Genomic DNA, 19,078 nt, shown 5'->3' on the forward strand with positions numbered 1-19,078 from the left:
CTACTTTTTAGCAATTTGTGCCTCACAGTTATTGACATTTTGCTTATTTGTATTCACTTTTATTCGACTGTGGCTCCTCGTTATTGATTTTTGGGTTTTCATTTCATCAATCTGGTAGCTGCATTTGCATTTTTACTGGCTTATGTTCAGGTTTATTAGTGTCAAGCTTGAATTGTTTCCACGGTTTCAACCACGGTTTTTTTAGCTAACCCTATGATCCACCATTAGCTGTGTATTCTGCTCGATTTAAATTGCATTATTGTTGCTCTGTATTGAGATTCCAGATAGATTTTTACTTTAATCTGCTCTTTGACTATTTCTTAATATTGTGATTCATCCCATAGCTTTTTTAAACTTAAACAGTTACCTTAAGCTTTATCCAGGCTAACTTATTGTTTTCCTAGTTCCTAACTTTAAATGCAAAAAATATAGAATAGTTATACAATTAGATTACTTGAATGTAAAAATGCATATTTTAAACAGACAGTTTTGTGAAATGCACTTCACACATGAGCCACTTAGACTAAAGTCTGAGGTTCAACATGAGTAGCTGCTGGTCCATGGATATGTTTCTGTTGTCAAAGCTGTCGCCTTTGAAGCCTTTGTGGTACTTTCTTCAATCCTCGGTATCTCCCCATCTGCTCGTCTTCCTGTCTGGACACCACGGAAAACACACACTCCACTGGTCTTACAGATGCAAAGAAGTGAAAACTTGAGTGGAAGCTGCTTGTAAACAGCCGATTTTAATTGAAATCCAGAGTGGTCGTGATTGTTTCAGATGACCCTCGTGGGCACGCGGGCACATTAGCATAGTTGCTCAGTCAAGTGATTGTAAGGCACAGCCTACAGGTGTGGGGACGGTGTCCTGTAATATAAATCTCCAGAGACAAATGACCGAGCAATTATGCTCACTCCTGACAGCTGCAGGAGGCCAGCCATCAACTTCACGTGTGTTATTTTCTTTAGAGGCCTCCGGCTACCATCTTCAGGCTCTTCACACACAAGCACACACCCCTTAATTGCGTCAAACGGAGTCGGTTAAGAAGGCACGGCCAGCTGCTGTGTCAGTCAGGGAGGCTATTACACGAGTATTTAGTTGCAGTTCATTTGAAGAAGGTGAGCAGCTGTCACATCTGCTGCGGACAAACGGCTAGATGGAGGAACAAAGGATGGCAGAAGATGGTAGATGGATGGCAGTTGAGCCATTAGACGGCTGTTAATCTGCAAGTCATTAAACCAGAGGAGGCGTCGCCTTCTGCAAAGTTCACAAACAATAGAAGAGTTGATAGACTGAGAAGAGAGAGGGAGAGAGGAAGAGGAGGTAGAAGAGATGTCTCTGCAGGTCATTTTAGCCAAACAGTTGAGTTGAGGACATCTGGACCGTTCTGGTTTCTAGAACAGTGATTCTCAACCACTGTGAGAGATCATTAGGTGTGCCATGGAAAAGTATATGTCACTTAATTGGTCCCAAAACTATTTATTTTTTACAAATATTTTTTCTTTGTTCCTCAATGTGTGACCTGCAGAGCAATTAAATCTCCCTTTCTTCAATTCCTCCCAGTATATCATTGTTGTCTATATCTAAACAGGTTTTAGTCAATGTTTAGTTTAACTTAGGTTTTAGTCAATGATGAGATCATTTAAACTAGACGATTATTATATTTCATTACATATATTTTTTGAGAGATTTTTTAGTGGTGTGCCGTGGGGTTTTTCCTGTAACCCCAGGAAAAAAAATGTTCTTTTTAATTCTGTCTTGAGACTAATTTAAGTCTCACATTTTTCTTTTATAACTTATATATAAGAACTACATCGACTCCATTATAATTTTACCAGTTGATGTTACGTTGTCACCTTGACTTAGATGCTGTATTAATGGGGAACATTTGAAGTGACGTTCACTTCAAATCCTCCTGTCCCTCAGGGTGGGGGTCATTGGAAATGCTGTGTCGTTATTTATCTTCCCTGTCTTGAAGAATAGAAACTTTCTTTACCTTGTTATCCACACTCGCATCCATTACTCATGCAGTTTGAAAATACCTGAAAACATGACTGGAATGTCGAACACCTATCTCTAAGTTTTCAGTTTTAGCAATGTGTGATATCATCACCTCCATACAAATCTTACCCAGCAGCAACAAGGGACAAAGTGTGGTTTCACTGAATCCCTGTGTCTCTCTTTCTTCAGGTTTCGACCTGGTCCACTGTGAGGAGCCAGGCATCCCCAGTTATGGCTACAAGATCCAGGATGACGGCCATTTTGCAAACACCTTTGTCCTCTACTCCTGCAACCCTGGATACAGCCTCCATGGCAGCAGCACACTGACCTGTCTCAGTGGGGACAGACGTGTGTGGGACAAGCCACTTCCTTCCTGTATCGGTTAGTGTTTCTATATCCCTAAATAAATCCATGTTCATTCAGATCGTAGTGATTGATCGAACTTTAAAGTCTCTAAGTCACACTAGGTTTTTTCAATTCAAACTTTGTGACCACATGAAGAGATGAATAGTTTTGCAGATGGACAGAGCCTGTTAAGTTGAACACAGCACTGTTACACTTGCAGGAATTGAAGAAAGACTTACACAAAGATCTTGTTCAACAGTTCTGAGTTATTTTCTTTTATTGGTTTTTTCAGCCATTTTCTGCCACAAACAGTGGAGTGTTTAATAGTAAATGAAGTTGAGGTTTAACAGTAATTTATTTGACATTGTCAAATTACTGAAACAGATTACAGGCAGTATATAAATATTAGTTTTCCAGTCAGTGAAGTGAATTTGGAGAATCACCAGTGCCTCAGCACAGTAGTTAGAAATCGCTGTCTTAAATGTCATTTACAAGATTATGTAGCTGTACTGTAGCAACAGGCAACAAACAAATATTCAGCTTTGCTGCCACCTACAGGGCTGGAGAGTGTACAACAGTTTAAACTAGCAACGTGCCAGAAATCTAAGAATTTAGGAAAGGATGGTAAAATGTCTTATTTATTTTTTTTAATATACTCGTAATTCCATAATAGTTTGACCTTAAAAAGTGCATTATCTGGTCCCTCACAGTCCACAGAAATCCTGGTCCCCTCTGTGTTAAAGGGTGTCTGGATTATGTGCAGAGATAAGTGATGACTGTCTTTTAAATTTACAATGCAAGTCATATTCTTTTTTTTCTTGGACCCTTTATCTGGGGCAGTATTTTAAACACTGACAAAAGTTTTATCTTCTCTATTTTCAGCAGATGTGATAAATAAAAATTCCTCTCCGGGTGAACATTTTTATGTCTGTGCTCATAACAGCCATGGCCAGAGGCCCTTTGTTTTGGGGATTTTCTATACCTTTCACCATTCCATTCGTGTAAATGCAGTATGCAGGAGCCTCTTCGAATGTAGTGGAAGCACTCTCTTTAACCCAGAGTACTGACAGGTCCTAACAATGCAGAGGGGACGTCTTCTGGCTTTTTTTAATTTACAGCTAATGATCTCAAAATCCAAAAGTCAAGGACGGTGGGACCGACCAAATATGTTTGGGACATAATATAAAAATCCAGGTTGAATTTCTGGATCCTTATTGCTGATCGTGTTTGAGGTGATTTAGATCAGTGCTGTTTTTAATGGACGAACATTTTGTGGGATAATAAACGAACGCATCCATCTGTGTACAGAAATGTAAAGATTCAACTAATGCAGTAAGTTCCTTCCCCTTCACTATATCCACTGACTTTTTCATATTTTACTGCGTAATAATAGGAGTTCATTGTGAACTCAGTGCCTCATCAAACTCCCGCATTAATGTCCCAGATCTAAAGAAAGAAGCCAGAACGAGGTTATAATGTGCTGTAACCATATTATTATGAAAGTTTTCCATTTCTGCAAATTGCCAGTCACGTTCCAGTGGTTTCTTCTTGTTATACGTGTACAGGGAAAATAAAGTGAACGAAATAAAAAAACTAAAAACTAATAAGGCAGCCACCTCCAGGGTGATTATAGCAAACACAATAAAACTATGTCCTAAAGTTCCAGTTTGGATGTAGCAATTTGAAAGATATAGTTTTAATTTGACTTTAATATATATGTTTTATTTAACCTGCAATATTGTAATTTGAAAAATATATATTTTTAGTTTAGACGTAAAATCGCCCAACCCGGTCTATCTTTCCAACTATTTCCATAACGACAGTCAGATTCGCCCGTCTCTCTATGCAACTATTTCCATAACGACAGTCAGATTTTTGGGGTAACCCTTTATGCCATGTTGTGTTCTATTGTAAACCATTTTATTTAGCATATAATGTATGTTTCATACATACATGCTGCCACCTAGTGACTGGAGGCTTGTTAGCATTCAACTATTACAGCAGTGGTACACTTATGTCCAGTACGTGTCATATTCCATTGGAAGCCTCTCACATCCCCCCCGGCACCTCACTGCGCCCCACAGGGGGGTCCGCCCCACTATTTGAGAAGCACCGGGTTAGGCTCTGTTTCGACAGGGCTGATTGGAGTAAATTAACCATCTACATCCGACCTCCTGCTAAGGCAGGAAGCAGCAGGTCCTGTCAAATTAGAGGCTTCAGTATGACATGGGAAGATGGTTGTCTTTATTCAGTTAATCAGATTTGCTGCCCCTTAAAACACACTGTTTACCCTTGTATATAACGCAACACTCCCAAGTACTAAATATAAGAAAATACAGTTTATAACAACACATGAGAATATTTCTCCTCGAAGAGAGAAGTATTTTTCACATTTTGTTTTTAAATTTTCTAAAATAACTGGCACAAATTAACTCTAAAGTTTTGAAAAGCCGAGACAGACCTTGAGTCTTCCTGACCTGTCAACACAGCTGGGCTGCCTCAGGTCGTCCTTCGCCTTTTTTGAAGTTTGCTTTGAGCAACTGAGAAGTGTGTACGTGTGTTCCTGTAGTTGTGTGTCTGTGTGTGGGTTCCCAGACTTTTCTAAGAATTTTCTAAGTCAGTCATTAATTAATTCCTTCGTTACTGCTCTGCTGCTGACTTTCTCCGGCTAAGCCACTAACCAAGAGAGGAGTCTCTGACACTGCCCTGAGCTAACTAACCCTATAGCTCTCATTGTAGTTTCTCTTTTTCCACTCATTCTTGCAGCGAGCGCCTCTCTGCCACTCAAAATATTTTCTGCCTAGAGTGTGTGGCTTGGTCCTAGCCCTCTGTGTGTGCCTGCGTGTATGTGTGTGTGTGTGTGTGTGTATGAGAGGTTTGGCTTTGCCTGAGGCGTTGTCCTTCTTTCTGTATTCAGTACCGAGTCAAACAGCGAGGTGTTCCATCACTCTGGGACTTCATTCTCTCTCTCACTCTGTTCTTATATGACACATGTCTGTTTCCCTCTGTGTATTTGTGTGTGTGTGTGTGTGTTATATGTTGTCTTATTTCTGTGTCAGAACTTGGGAAACTCCAGTGTAAATCAGAACCCACCAACTGTAGAAGTGGTGTCCAAACTTTCCAGGAAGCCATATCGGGTCATTTAGAAATATCCAAGGATTTTCTCTTTACATCTGTGAAATCTGTTCAAATCGGTTGAACTTAGTTGATAGAAATAAAAGAGATCTGTACTGAGCTGTGGGCTGAAGAGATCAGTTTTTGGTCAAAATTATATGTTTAACTATATGAATATATACTATATGATAGAAATAAACATCATTAATACATTTAGTAAAAGTTGATCTGTTTCTAACAAAAATGGTTAACAAGCATAAATCGTATTTTTTTTCCTGTATCATTTCAGTTCAATTTACTGAACATTAAAATAAATTCTAAACTTTCGTATTCTTTTATGATCACAAAAACAGCCGTCAAATTTTTATTGACTAACCTTGAAACTGTATGACGGGTCCTTTGCAATTCAAGGTAGATTTATTATTTCAAGCATTTCTGAACTGATTCTAATTTAACTCCACCTTGACATGTCAGAGTAATTTCTAAGGGAATTAAGAGCCCTATTCCTCACAGAGATGTTAATGGAGCTGGAAAAGTCCGACACAAAAGTATTGAGATGGAAGGTCTTCATAGATCGAGGAAGTTTCTCCATTTATCTCTCTATTGTTATGTAGATTTCTCCGGGTAAGACATGTTTTGTTAACTCGACCTTTCTTTCTCTCTCTTCTTCCCTCTTCTCAGCAAATGTCAACTCATATTCCTGTTCTTGTGATAACATTACATTTTAAATATGCTCAGTAATAATGCGACCACTAACTGGTAGTACGATTCTGTCTTTTGTGATAAAAGGTTGATTGGAAAGAAACAACAACATAGGAGGGAACAAGAGATAACAAAACAATATCCCTGTAAAATATTATGAGTATTTCAGCATTTTCTAAACACATACGCCGATGACACATTGCTATTTTTAGACGTCACATCACAAGACCACTGCCATTGTGTGTTACTTCCAAACTAACCAGTCCGATCTCTTTGTGCGATGTCCTTGCAGCTGAGTGTGGAGGTCACATAACTGGAGCCGTGTCCGGACGGATACTGTCTCCAGGATACCCCGCTCCTTATGACAATAATCTTCACTGTTCCTGGACGATAGAGGCCGACACTGGAAAGACCATCAGGTAAACCCTTGTCATGCAGCCCATCACCATAGTGTGGACATGATGACGTAGGCTGTCCACAAACCATTTTAATTATATCACCTCTTTGAGACAACCTAAATTATTGGAAGCGTTCTCTAATTAAAACCACCTGAAAATGATGGGTTTTGTAATTATACCAAAAATGTGCCAAAACTATCGAGGGTCATTTTCGATTCCACCTTCCTCATTGGAACGCTGTGAACTTAAAAGCACAAACTGTCAGGTAACAATATAGTCACTAATTAGAGGAAGAAAACGATTTGCTGTTAAGTCCACTGCTGTGGCCCAGAGTAAACCACATCAGTAAATATGTCAGCCTCACATTCCTTAGTATTATCTTGGTCACTGCATGTGTGTGTGTGTTTGTGTGTGTGTGTGTAATGAAGAAGAATGTGTTAATTATGTGTCATGTGTTTTTCATTTTTTATTCACAAACCTTCAAATCAACATTTCTTCTTCGTGTGTTTCCTCAGCCTTCATTTCATCGTCTTTGACACTGAGATCGACCACGACATACTCAGAGTTTGGGACGGACCGTCCGGGCCGTCGGATGGAGGAATCCTGTTGAAAGAGTGGTCCGGTCCAGCCTTGCCTGAGGACATTCACTCCACTTTCAACATCCTCACGCTGCAGTTCGATTCAGACTATTTTATCAGCAAGCAAGGATTTTCTATTCAGTTCTCCAGTAAGTAGCTGAACCTCTGAATCCAAAATCTGAAAATACTGATTTATCACAGTTGCATAAGTTATAATGAACTAACTAATTAGTAATTAGTCGACCTAATGTAGTCCCAAATCCAGCTTTTATCACTATTAGTTTTTTGGCTATTTTACAGTGTGAACATAATTATTAATCTGTACAAACCATTAAACTAAATTAAGAAAAATCATTTTGCCGAAAAAAATTTGAAATGTAGTAATTGACCCCAGGAGTCAGGGTCACCACATGACTAAAATCCCTGTAGGTGACCAGTGCTGGCTTAGTGGTAAAGTGAAAATGTGTGACCTGTGCTGGCTTAGTGGTAAAGTGAAAATGATTTATGGTTCACAACAGTTGATACTATAAAACAGGGGTGGCAAACATATGGCCTGGGGGCCAAAAACCAGCCGTTAGGGTGTTCAGTCTGGTCGGCTTAATAATTTTTGAAAAAAAAATACACAAACATTTCATGTTCAGGATATTTATAGCAAAATGATTTTTCATTAAAATGAATAAATAATAATAAATATCTAATATACTTGTACTTGTTATTTATAGTTAATTATGTTATGATTGTACTGGTCCAGTCCACATCTGATTAGGTTGTACAGTATGTGGCCCAAGAACCAAAATGAGTTTGACACCCTGGCTATAGAAGGAAATGAAACTGCATGTTCATGTATTTTTATTTTTTTATTCAAGACATCTTTTCTGTGTTACTTAAAGTATATTCAGAGGACATAAATAAAACGCTCTCCTTTTCAAATCAGTGTACTGCACTGTAGTAGAGACACACTGAGAAGATGAAGATATAAGGAAGGTGAAGTCAGGCAGAACAGAATAGAAAGACAAACTTTTTTCTTTCTTGTTGTTGTGACAAAACGTTTTTCTCAGAGTTTCTCCATTGAGTGGAAATCCAGTAAAGGCCTAGCTCAGCATCTGCTGGCTTCAGTAGAAATCCAACAAAAACCTGGCTCAGAATTCCGAGTCCAAAAGAAGTCCAGCAGTGACATACCTTTGACAAATTAATAAAATGGTTCCAAAAGGATCCAGGAGTTTCCTAGGTCAGCATCGCACCTCTCTGTCACAAAGAGCAGAAAAACTGAAGCAAAGACCTGGCTCAGCATCAGCCCGCTGCACTAGGAATACCAAGAGAAGGGACGCGAGGACAAATCCTATGGTCAGGCTGAGGACATTTCAGCTACTCAGTCTATAAAATGTCCTGATTACCTGGTTTAGCGTGGGGCAGAGAAAAAAAATTTAAAGGGCAGTAATCAAGAAATGAAATCAGATTTAATGTTTTTATCATTGACTTATTGACTTGTTAAGTTGAACAAGAGCCGTCACATAACAAGGCAGCTTCAGGTTCCTGCCTGTGATAATGACAGTCTTTCTTACTATACAAACAGAAAATCATTATACGCTCGTCTGGTTTTGTACACTTCAGCTACCACAGCAACCACCTGCAATGACCCCGGCATCCCAGTAAATGGCTCTCGCTACGGGGACAGCAAAGAGCCTGGTGACAGTATGACGTTCCAGTGTGACCCAGGATACCAGCTGGAGGGCAAGGACACCATCACATGTGTTCAGATGGACAACAGGTTCTACTGGCAGCCGGACCCTCCGACGTGTATAGGTAGGCAGGTGTCGCCATGTTTCCACAGTCTGGTTCTGTCATTGTTTTTACTATTCTTAATGTGTGGGGAAAACCTGGGAAAACCCAAGATCTCCAGAGTCATTGTTTTTACTATTCGTGATGTGTGTGTAAAACCTGGGGAAAACCTAAGATCTCCAGTTTGGTGTCTTTCTCAGTTCTTTCATGGAGGACAAAGGGGTTTGGTGTCTCTCTCAGTTCTTTCATGGAGGACAAAGGGATATTTAAATATTTTTTTCCCACTGTTGAAGTTGATATTGTTTGATTGCAGGTTGGAACCCTGGGTGTTTTTTTTTTGTTTTTTTACTAAGCACTTCATTCACAGAATGTGCAGTTCAGCCCACTGCGACTATGTATCCACTGGGGCAGTAACAGAAAAACCCATTTGTTGACGCATTGACGTAATTAGTCGACGCCCCCTGGGAGGAGTCAGAAAGTTTTTGTTTTTTATTTTACACTATAACATGTCCTCTGTTGTCGTGAGTGGCTCCTGCTGATATTTTATCCTTGCCATACCCAATAATCACTACGTGAAACAGATGTTAATGGTTTTTTAGTGAAAGAAAATTGACACTAGACGCATGAAGCCTCCCATCATTGACGAACGAACAGTCCAGAAATGTGATAAATGAGTTATTTCTCTCCTGGGCATTAACAGAGCACAGATAAAGAAGATTTAACATCTTTCTTGAATTTCTTTACAAACTTTCCTGAAAGTTTGGCTTTGATTCTTAACTGCAGTGTTGTGAAAAACACAGCGGTATCAACAGAGAGGCCCCGACGTGCAGTAAGAATTCATTCCCCTGAAAGTGCTATAATTACCACCATCAGAGACATGAACCATGTGTAAATCAAGCCCCTCATTTCTCCCTCTTGACTTGCTGACGCACAATGTTTCCAAGCAAACAGACACACATGCCCGAGCCTTCGACAACAAACAATAAGTGCTTCAGACATTACTGACGTCAAAGGATGTTTGAAAATTTGTCTCCGCTCCTGGTAAAGTAACCGCACATCCTGTGAGACGCCGCTCTTATTTCTGTGCTCGACGTTTAATGACCTGCTTGATCTTAGACCTGTATCTGGGTGGTAGTCATAGTTTTATGAAGATTCACATCCACGGCTCCGGTAACTAAATAAAAAACGGTGGCCAAAGATAATTTTCCAAAAATCACAGATGTTGTCTTTATCATTGAAGCCGTGATTTCAGGGCTGTCAAGTGATTACAGAAGCCTTCACGTAAACAGCACTTTAAAGGACTGGTGATTTCAGGGCTGTCAAGTGATTACATTATCATTGAAGCCATGATTTCAGGGCTGTCAAGTGATTACATATGGATTACTTTTAATCACGATTAATCGTGATAAAGAAAAGAAACATGAGGTCACATGACCAGTCCATTTCAGCAGATAACTCAATGCTGTTACAAGATTTCTTCATCCAAACCTCACACCTGTGCGTCCCCCCCCCTCGTTTCTTCACGGCACAGACCCCCCACTGCTCCGACATCCTGATTCACACACCATTCTCACAATTTTCCTCACATTATTTTTATCCCGCCGATTCCCGCTCAGCCGTCTCTGTGTGTATTCCATGTCGCGCTTGACTTCCCCACTAAAGAAGAAAAGTGACTTCTCAGTCATATTTTCTACCTTGTAAACTACCAGAACAGCACAGTCAACACAGACGACAAAAACAACATTGGTAACGCAACAAGACCTTTGGTTGTCCTCGCCCATCAACCTCAAAATTATGCAGTGCGAGAGCCAAAGAACAAGCCTTGGCTACATTCACAGATTCCTCTGCTTGTACTTTTTTTTGTTCACACTCTGCTGCTGAACTGCGTGCCCCAGTCAGTGAACAATGAACAACATGCTTTTGTATTTATTTATTTACTTTTTATTTTTTGCATCGGTTTGCTCCTGACCCATTATGTGATGCTGGACAGGGAAAATAAAAGGTCACATTTACAGTCACTTATTGGTCCTGGACAGGTGGATTTCTATTATTTTCACAGTTTTCAAACTGGTTCTTGCTAAAGATTGGACATGATAATAATAAATAAATAACAGAGCTATTTCTCTACATACCCTCCACTTAAGTCCAACCACTTCAGCTCACGGTTCGATCTTATCAGAGAATACAGTTCCAGGTCACTCTGCTTGACCTTGGTTGCCTATAAGAGTGCAGTGATGCAGTGGTTGACTGTCTGCTAATGTCTGCTGCTGGTCTGAAGAATACGTAGAGGCTCCTACTCATTACATTAGCCCTCTGCTGGTAACTCCATGTACTGATCGCGACCCTCAAATGGCCAAATCCCCTGGTGTCCTGAAGCTGCTGTTGGCGAGTGATTAAGTGTGTGTCCATGAGTAATCACAACTATTAATGGCTTTGTTTACCTCTGTTTCACTGGTAATACCCCGTTCACACCCACCTGTCATCCCCTCATGCATTTCAAATTCTGCTGAATCCATATCTGTTTCTCCTGCCAGTATCCGGTGCCTTCTCTCCGGTTCGTTGTGGGGTAACAGGTCTGCGAGGGATAATTCCCTCCCAAAACTTCCCCCAGTCCCACTCTCTGCAATAACATCTCAACACCTCTCCCTATCTGTCTTTTGCTCTTTTACTCTCGCCTGCTACCTGCGGAGGTAATATTCTCAGTCCACCAGGCATACTTCACCCTCTCCTGGCCAACCCCAGCCATAGCTCACACCACTAATGCACTTGGTTTCTGTCTGCCTGTGGGAGTCACATGTGTGGTCAGTCAGGAGCGATTCTCTGTGCAAATTACCTTCAGCCAAATGCTGTGTAATCAGCTTTTGCTCTCACTACACGATTGTGTGTCTTACCCTCTTTCATTTGTCTCATTTGTTGTCTTTACAGCGACCTGTGGAGGCAACGTCAGTGGCCCGTCTGGGGTAATTCTGTCTCCAAACTACCCCCAGCCCTACCCCCCAGGGAAGGAATGTGACTGGAGGGTCAGAGTCAACCCTGACTTTGTCATTGCACTCATTTTTAAAAGGTAACTTAAGGCTACCTTTATTATACACACACTGATTTATTTATTTATTTTTTTTAGCCACTTCACATTGACATAATTCCCCCGTCACCTAAAACCATAAACTAATACACATATTTTTAATCCTAACTCTTAGCTGTTAGGACAACAATAGTATATATTTCACCTACTTTTGAACAGTTGTCTGTTCCTCACTATAGTTTGTGATCAGTCCATTTTCTTCATTAGGCTCAGGGACATTAATGGTCATATTTCAGCTTTAGGCTCAGGAACATTAATGGTCATATTTCAGCTTATGTTGATGATTATCAACTGTTTCTATCTATTTAGCTGCATTAATTCATCAATGGGAAGTGTTTGCCAGTCTAGTGTAAATGGGCAGCATGAAGATTCAGAGAGGAAGTGACAATTTCACACAACTCGAATTCAGTTCCATTAAAGTTGAACTGATATTTTTCTATATATTTTCTATCTTGCTTGCTAACAGCAAAACAACAAGAACGGTTTCACTTTCTAATTTACTGATGATGAAGAGGAGTCATATTTGAGTGCTCACTCTTGGGTGTGGGCGGGGGAAACTTCTTAACAAAGGCTATCAAAGACGGTGTTATAGTTCTGGCTACATTTCCAGTGTAAAAGCTTGTGTTTTATATGACATGTTCATGCGTATTGTTAGACTGATGTTTATAAAACAGCTGCTCTTACGTTCCCCGTTGTTTCTTAACAGATGGCGTGTCTAACGTTTCTAACGAACCACTTTGAAACCTTCCCCACATTTTAACACCGCGAGTGTTATCACTGCGAATAACTTCGAAAAAAATTTAATCACACACGTCACACCCCTGAAAGGGGAGGAGAGGGGGGGCAAATATAATTAAACTTGACTAGCATGTGGCAGAAACACATCCCTAAATACTATCTGTGGGGTTATTTCAGGATTTATCAACATGTACTATAAATACCAGACAGACAGTTGTTTGGTTTTTTTTCGGTTTTTCTGAATGTGCTGCTTTCCCCTCCAGTCTTAAAGCCACGAACACCGTCTTTGTTTCAGCCGGAGCACTGTCATTACTCTTGTATTGTCTGTGGGACCAAAGGACTTTCTACCCATTCTAGTCGCCGGATGTCCTCATTTGACTCGGTGCACATTACAGAGGAAATGTCTTGTCTGAAGTGTGGTTCACCATTTGTATGTTAAGAATAAAAAAAAAGATCCTGATACTGATTTATATTATCTTTACTAGTAATAAAGCACGGACAACGAGAGAGTAATTAATTGTATTAATTGTCATTGTTTAAGAAATTACTGCGGACAATGGGCTTAACACAGTCTGCATGACATGCTGTGTGTATCACAGTCTTTCTAACTGGGTTAGTAGTACCAGGGCTGCAGTATAAACTGTAGACCAGAGTTCAGTCTTATTGGAGATGCTCTCACTTAGCTAGTGGGTCCAGCTGGAGTTTTGTTGGTGTAAATTCTCCATGAGAAATGGTGACCCAGACAGAAGAATAAACAAGGTCAATGCTGATTAATTAAGAACATAGAACTCTTATGCACCAGTTCTCTTCCAAATTGTCTTCTACTGTATGATTAAAAATGAAAAAATGTGGTGAATATAGTTTTAAAATGGCCATGGTAAGAAAGGCCAAGAAACTCTATTGAAGCTGAAGTTGATACAGTAATTGATTAGTCATGAAGTCAAATGTGTTTCTGTCTAGACTTACAAACAAATGCATTTAAACATATTTTTTACAAATAATATATATTTTTCTGACCTTTCAAATCAGACATAAAATGCACCCCGACATTGTTTTTTTTATTAGAAAGTCACTCGAAGTCCTAAAGACCAGGCTCTGAACTTCAACTCGTCCTCAAAAGCTAATTTCGACATGCACGCTCACACACATCGTTCGTAATCAATCTTCCTTAATTCCGCAGCCTAACTTTCTTTGATTTTTGTTTTTCTTTTTTTGCAGCTTCAACATGGAACCAAGTTACGACTTTCTTCACATCTACGAGGGCGAGGACTCAAACGGCCCATTACTTGCGAGTCTCCAAGGCAACCAGGCCCCAGAGCGGATAGAGACCAGTGGTAACAGTCTCTTCCTGGCATTCAGATCAGACGCCTCACTGGGCATGTCTGGATTCGCCATTGAATACAAAGGTAATTAAATCCAAAAACTTCACTTTAACACTATGTCCTCATTGACTTTTCTCGAGGTTCAGCGTATTTAAGACTAGAGTTTCTCTCACAGGTTCTACTTTGTTTTGATTCTACGTTTAGATCACAGCTGTCCGAACTCTTTCAAAGGAGGGCAGATTTGATATTTCAGAAAAAGCCCAAGGGTTCGCTGTGAAACTTGGAACTTTAATTAAATGGCATATCAAAGAATTTCACTTGGGACAACTTTCTGAAAAATAATTAAACCTTTCTTGTGCTTTAGACGTCAGACAGCAAAAGAAATAATTAGTAATCTCTGGTGTTTACAACACCCAAAATTGCAAAAGGTCATTTTTTTTTCTTTTACTTTTTATTCACTGTCCTCGCTAGACTATGGAAATGATTATCTTAAAACACATTAAAAAAATCATGACTGCTGTACTTCCAGAACTACTCTGAGATCATACACAAATACGTCTATGTAGTTTGCACAAATTCTCATAGGACACAGGAGTCATTTGACCAGCAAACATCAGCTGACAACGCTGAATACAAATCAGTCGGCCTGAACTACAGTTAACTTTACAAATGCACTACTAATACTCTTAGCATTACTACACGCTAGCAGGATAGACCTGTTCACATTAAGGTTTTGCTCATACAATCATTATTCCTCCTGATAAACATCCAGTTCTTCTTTGACTCGTGTTCATTTTGTTTTCATTAAGAAACTCAGATCTGCTCAGGTTTTTCCACCTGATAATATTTTGACACGGACAGTAAACAATTTGCCCCCAGACTCGTCATTTGAGCAGGTTTACCAGGTGTGTCTCTCCTCATCGCATTTGCATGTAAGGGAATATCACAGAAGTAATAGGAAGAGACGTGTTGACAGCGGTTGATTATGTATTCTGCTGGTTGTCTGCTCGGGTTGTGCAGTTTGTGAGTCGCTGGCACGCGACCGATTCACAAAGACATGGGAGGTTGTAATGAATAAGGACAGAAGCGTACGTCTTCATGTAACTTTAAAATAAAATCAATTATCAATCATTAGAAACAGGATCTAAGTAATGAGACCTCTCTTAATGAGCCCATCATTTTATGGCTGTTACACAAACCAATAAGTAATGGCTAATTTTTGTTTGTGGATATCGGACTCCCTTTTTTTTTAATTGACCGTCAGTGACCGTAGAACCACCAAAGGCTGCGGGTTAAGCTATTTTAATTAAAATGTTAATTGCCAAAACACAACAGGCTGAAAAAACCTAATGTAGTATGATGTTTCATTTATGGCACGCTTTCATTGGTTTCCTTTTTAGTTATTTGATCTTTGATATTCGACCTGAGTTGACGTTGGACACCAAACTGTTGTTTCCCCTTTAAATCCACCCAAGTATCATCCATCCACCTGAATGGCCTATATATGCACTGAGTGGAGATTCAAAAATTAAAATGTTAAATGAGGTGATACTGGACTGTGGCTTATGCAGACTGTATAATACTTCAAGCTGTCAAGTCTATTAATTTCATACTGACTTTTCAGTTGAAAGGGCTCATCCTGATTTAGGAGACGTTGCCGGCTGAGGGTAATTTAACTGCTAAAGTCAACGTGGAGTCGTTGATTACTTGTTTGAATAACTGGAGACTAGATTTGCTCTGTCAAGTTGTATAAACTCATTTTTCCCCCCCGTTTCTCTCGGCCCATTTATCTCTAATTAAAAAAGATTATCTCCCTCTCTGTTGTCTGTCGCCTCACACTACCTTACACCTCTGTACTTTTGCCATTAATTTATTAGCCTTCATATGCCATCTCTCTAATTAAAATCCAACCTTAATCATCTCCCTCTCTCCTCCACCTGTATCTCTCCCTCTCCTATCTCTTGGTTTTCCTGTCAAGCCCAATATCTCATTGTTATTGGACTATCACTGAAAGCAAACAAGCTCCACTACTACGGCTCAGCAGTAAAGATCCAAGGCAGTTTATTATAGTCTAAATGTGTGGTAACCAGAAAGTTGCCTGATTACAAAAGACGTCTCTAAAAATGCTGCTAAACTTCCAATTAATTGTTTTCAGCCCTTTAGCATCGCAAGAGGAAACAAAGACAGTTTCAGTAGTCCTCGAGATTTAAAAAAAATCTGATTAAAAAACATATATCTTAAATATATTTTTGAATGATATACAATGTTTTTTTGTTTTTGTTTTTTTTCATTAAAAAATCTTAAATATATTTTTGTGGTGAATCATATACAATGTTTTGTTTTTTTTTACAGAAAAACCCAGGGAAGCCTGTTTTGACCCCGGCAACGTCATGAATGCCAGTCGGACAGGATACGACTACAAACTGGGATCTCAGGTGTCCTACAACTGTCATCATGGCTACACAATCATGGGCATGGACACCATCACCTGTGTCATGGGCCACGATGGAAAGCCGGTGTGGGACAAGGCTCTACCTTCCTGTAAAGGTAGGAAAAAATATCAAAATTATAAAAAAAAAGAAGCATTTCTTTTTTCGGCTGTCACCAAAGTGTCTGCTACTGTTAATAACTAACAGTGTTCAGTCCAATTGAGTTAAATTGGATCATTTTCCACAGTGCACCTGAGTATTTCTCCCAGCACTGCACAGTGGTCGGTCATCACTGCTTCATGTAGTTTTTGGTGCATGAACAGCGCGGTCACAAAGGGACAGTTCCTGAAATCACGGGTGGCAGTAGTTGGTGCAGGAACTAGTTTGACTGTAAACAAATGGGAAAAAGAGAGATCAGCTCTGCCCCCTGGGGGCTGGAGACAGACGCTGACAATTGTATATGTAAATGTTGACGTTGAGTAGAGGCTAATTGAAGATGGATTAAATAAACACTCTACACTATAAAAAGGTAGAGAATAGTGACTGTCAACACAGCTGAACAGCGTGTTAGTGTGTAACTGCAGCAAACCGGTGTTTACCGTGGTCCACGTCTCTCACAACCTTCCATCAGAGCGCCGTTGCCCAGTTTAGCGAGGTGTTTAGCTTCATATTCAGAACCTTGACTGACTCTGTTTATTGTTAGTCATAAATCATTTATTTAAAGTCCTACACGCGCTGCAACCCAAAGTGTGTACGTGTGTGTGTGTGTGTGTGTGTGTTGTTCTGTGCGCTCACGCCCCGGGCACCTGAGGGCTAGACTAACTAGTGCCTTTGATTGACAGCTCAGAGAGCTAAGGAGGTAAAACCCACAGAGCTGTCACTCACTGTGTATGTGCCTTAAATGGGTGTGTGTGGTCTTGTACAACCTCGGTTGTGGAGACCGGAAACTGTAGGTGTAGCATCTGATCTTCTTTGAGCAGTGACTCGACTGGAAAAAGTGAAAAACCAAACTGCTTGTTCTCAACACCTTCAGGGATAAATGTGTTTTCTGGGCCACGTACATTTGGTCTAGAACTGATTGATTTTGGTGCTTTTTATACTACAACGCTATTTTACCTTCAACCAGTTTAACCACCTTTAGCCCTCTACTGCCAATAGGTGGCAACATACGACTGTAAACACTAGAAACAGAGAGAAAGAGACTCAGAGATGAAGACTTTCAATTCCTGCAGGTATATGAGGGTTGTGTTCAACTAAACAGGACTAGGTTTCACACTGAATATGTAAATTGGAAGTAAATTGAAACTAGATTATCCTTTTTTTTTGTGAATATAGTTTTTGTGACATGTTTACCTGTTGAAGTTACAGTTGAACCCTCCTTCCCCGCCAGTGATTTCTATTTCCTTCTCCTCCTTTGGCTTGTTATGTTGTTAGACATAGAATTTCCTTCCACATTCAGAGTTGAAGGATGTCCGTCCGTCTGTCTCTGTCTGTCTCTGTCTGTCTCTGTCTGTCTTTTCATCTTTGATGTGACCCCTGGGGCTTTTAGACCAAACACATTAGACAGGGTGAGACCTCTTTAAAAAATACGTTGCCATTTACACTTTTGGTGTCTGCTTTATTCCTTTTTGTCCTCCCTTCACACACACACACACACACACACGTCTGTGGATGTTGTTACTCTGATTCCTTTATTTTTGTTTCTCCTCCTTCCTCCCTTCCTTCTTTTCCTCCCTGCCACCCTGCCATTCTTTCTTCTCTCTTTACCTCTTACTTTTTTGTCCTTCTCAGTGTCTCCATCTCACACACCCCTACAACTCCATCTGAAACCACTCTTTTAGTGGTTTCCATAGTAACTAAGAGCAAGTGGGAGAAAGAAGGAATACTTAGTGACTATTGATAGAGTTCTGTGAGAGAGTGTGTGTGTGTGTGTGTGTGAGAGAGAGAGAGAGAGAGCCTCAAAGCTATGACCAAGAGCCACATGAAGACAGCCTTCGGCCGTTGTTGAATTTTCATTATCCCAAATTCCACATTAGACTGCACTCCGTGCTGGCTTTGGCTACACCTTAATACATGGATATTGTTTGTCAGACATGATCACACATTCCACTGATTCTAAATGCTTTTTTAAAGTTACCTCAAGTTTACACCTCAGGATTTACTGCCAGATCCCTTACCTATGTTTCCCCCTAATAGGTTTTGGTTAGATGGATGGATGGATGGATGGATGGATGGATGGATGGATGGATGGATGGACGGACTGAGGTGTAAGATAGAGGTGTGGATTGATAGACAAAAGAGTGAAACATCCTGCATTGCATGCCAACACCACGCCTCACTGATCACACCCCCCTCGTACTCCAATACTATTGTGGAATTTTGCAAATATTCTCAGTAGTACAAATTTATTCTGAAAAAATAATAATCGTGTAAAATAAATTAATGAATTAAAAAAAAAATTATATCCACTGCAATATATTATGCTTCTTTTGCTTCTTCTAAACTTGCAGTTAACACGCAAATCACGGCATGAAAAGTGTGTGTTTTACTGGTATATCTGTACTTGTGGGGAGAAATACTAGAGTTTTGGGG

At 40.0% G+C, this 19,078-nt stretch overlaps 1 protein-coding gene across 1 annotated transcript in view; it reads left to right on the plus strand.

The window, feature by feature from the left end:
• LOC103379122 (CUB and sushi domain-containing protein 1) overlaps positions 1–19,078 on the plus strand; it is a 172,802-nt gene that overhangs the window by 80,995 nt on the left and 72,729 nt on the right. The window contains exons 23-29 of the mRNA XM_025055552.1: positions 2,189–2,380; positions 6,453–6,579; positions 7,074–7,285; positions 8,748–8,939; positions 11,841–11,979; positions 13,954–14,141; positions 16,410–16,604. Of these exons, the coding sequence (XP_024911320.1) occupies positions 2,189–2,380; positions 6,453–6,579; positions 7,074–7,285; positions 8,748–8,939; positions 11,841–11,979; positions 13,954–14,141; positions 16,410–16,604 (1,245 nt within the window). The remainder of the gene's footprint in view (positions 1–2,188; positions 2,381–6,452; positions 6,580–7,073; positions 7,286–8,747; positions 8,940–11,840; positions 11,980–13,953; positions 14,142–16,409; positions 16,605–19,078) is intronic.

Source organism: Cynoglossus semilaevis, chromosome 5 (assembly GCF_000523025.1).
Source record: "Cynoglossus semilaevis isolate Cse_v1.0 chromosome 5, Cse_v1.0, whole genome shotgun sequence".
In the NCBI taxonomy this organism is placed as follows: domain Eukaryota; kingdom Metazoa; phylum Chordata; class Actinopteri; order Pleuronectiformes; family Cynoglossidae; genus Cynoglossus; species Cynoglossus semilaevis.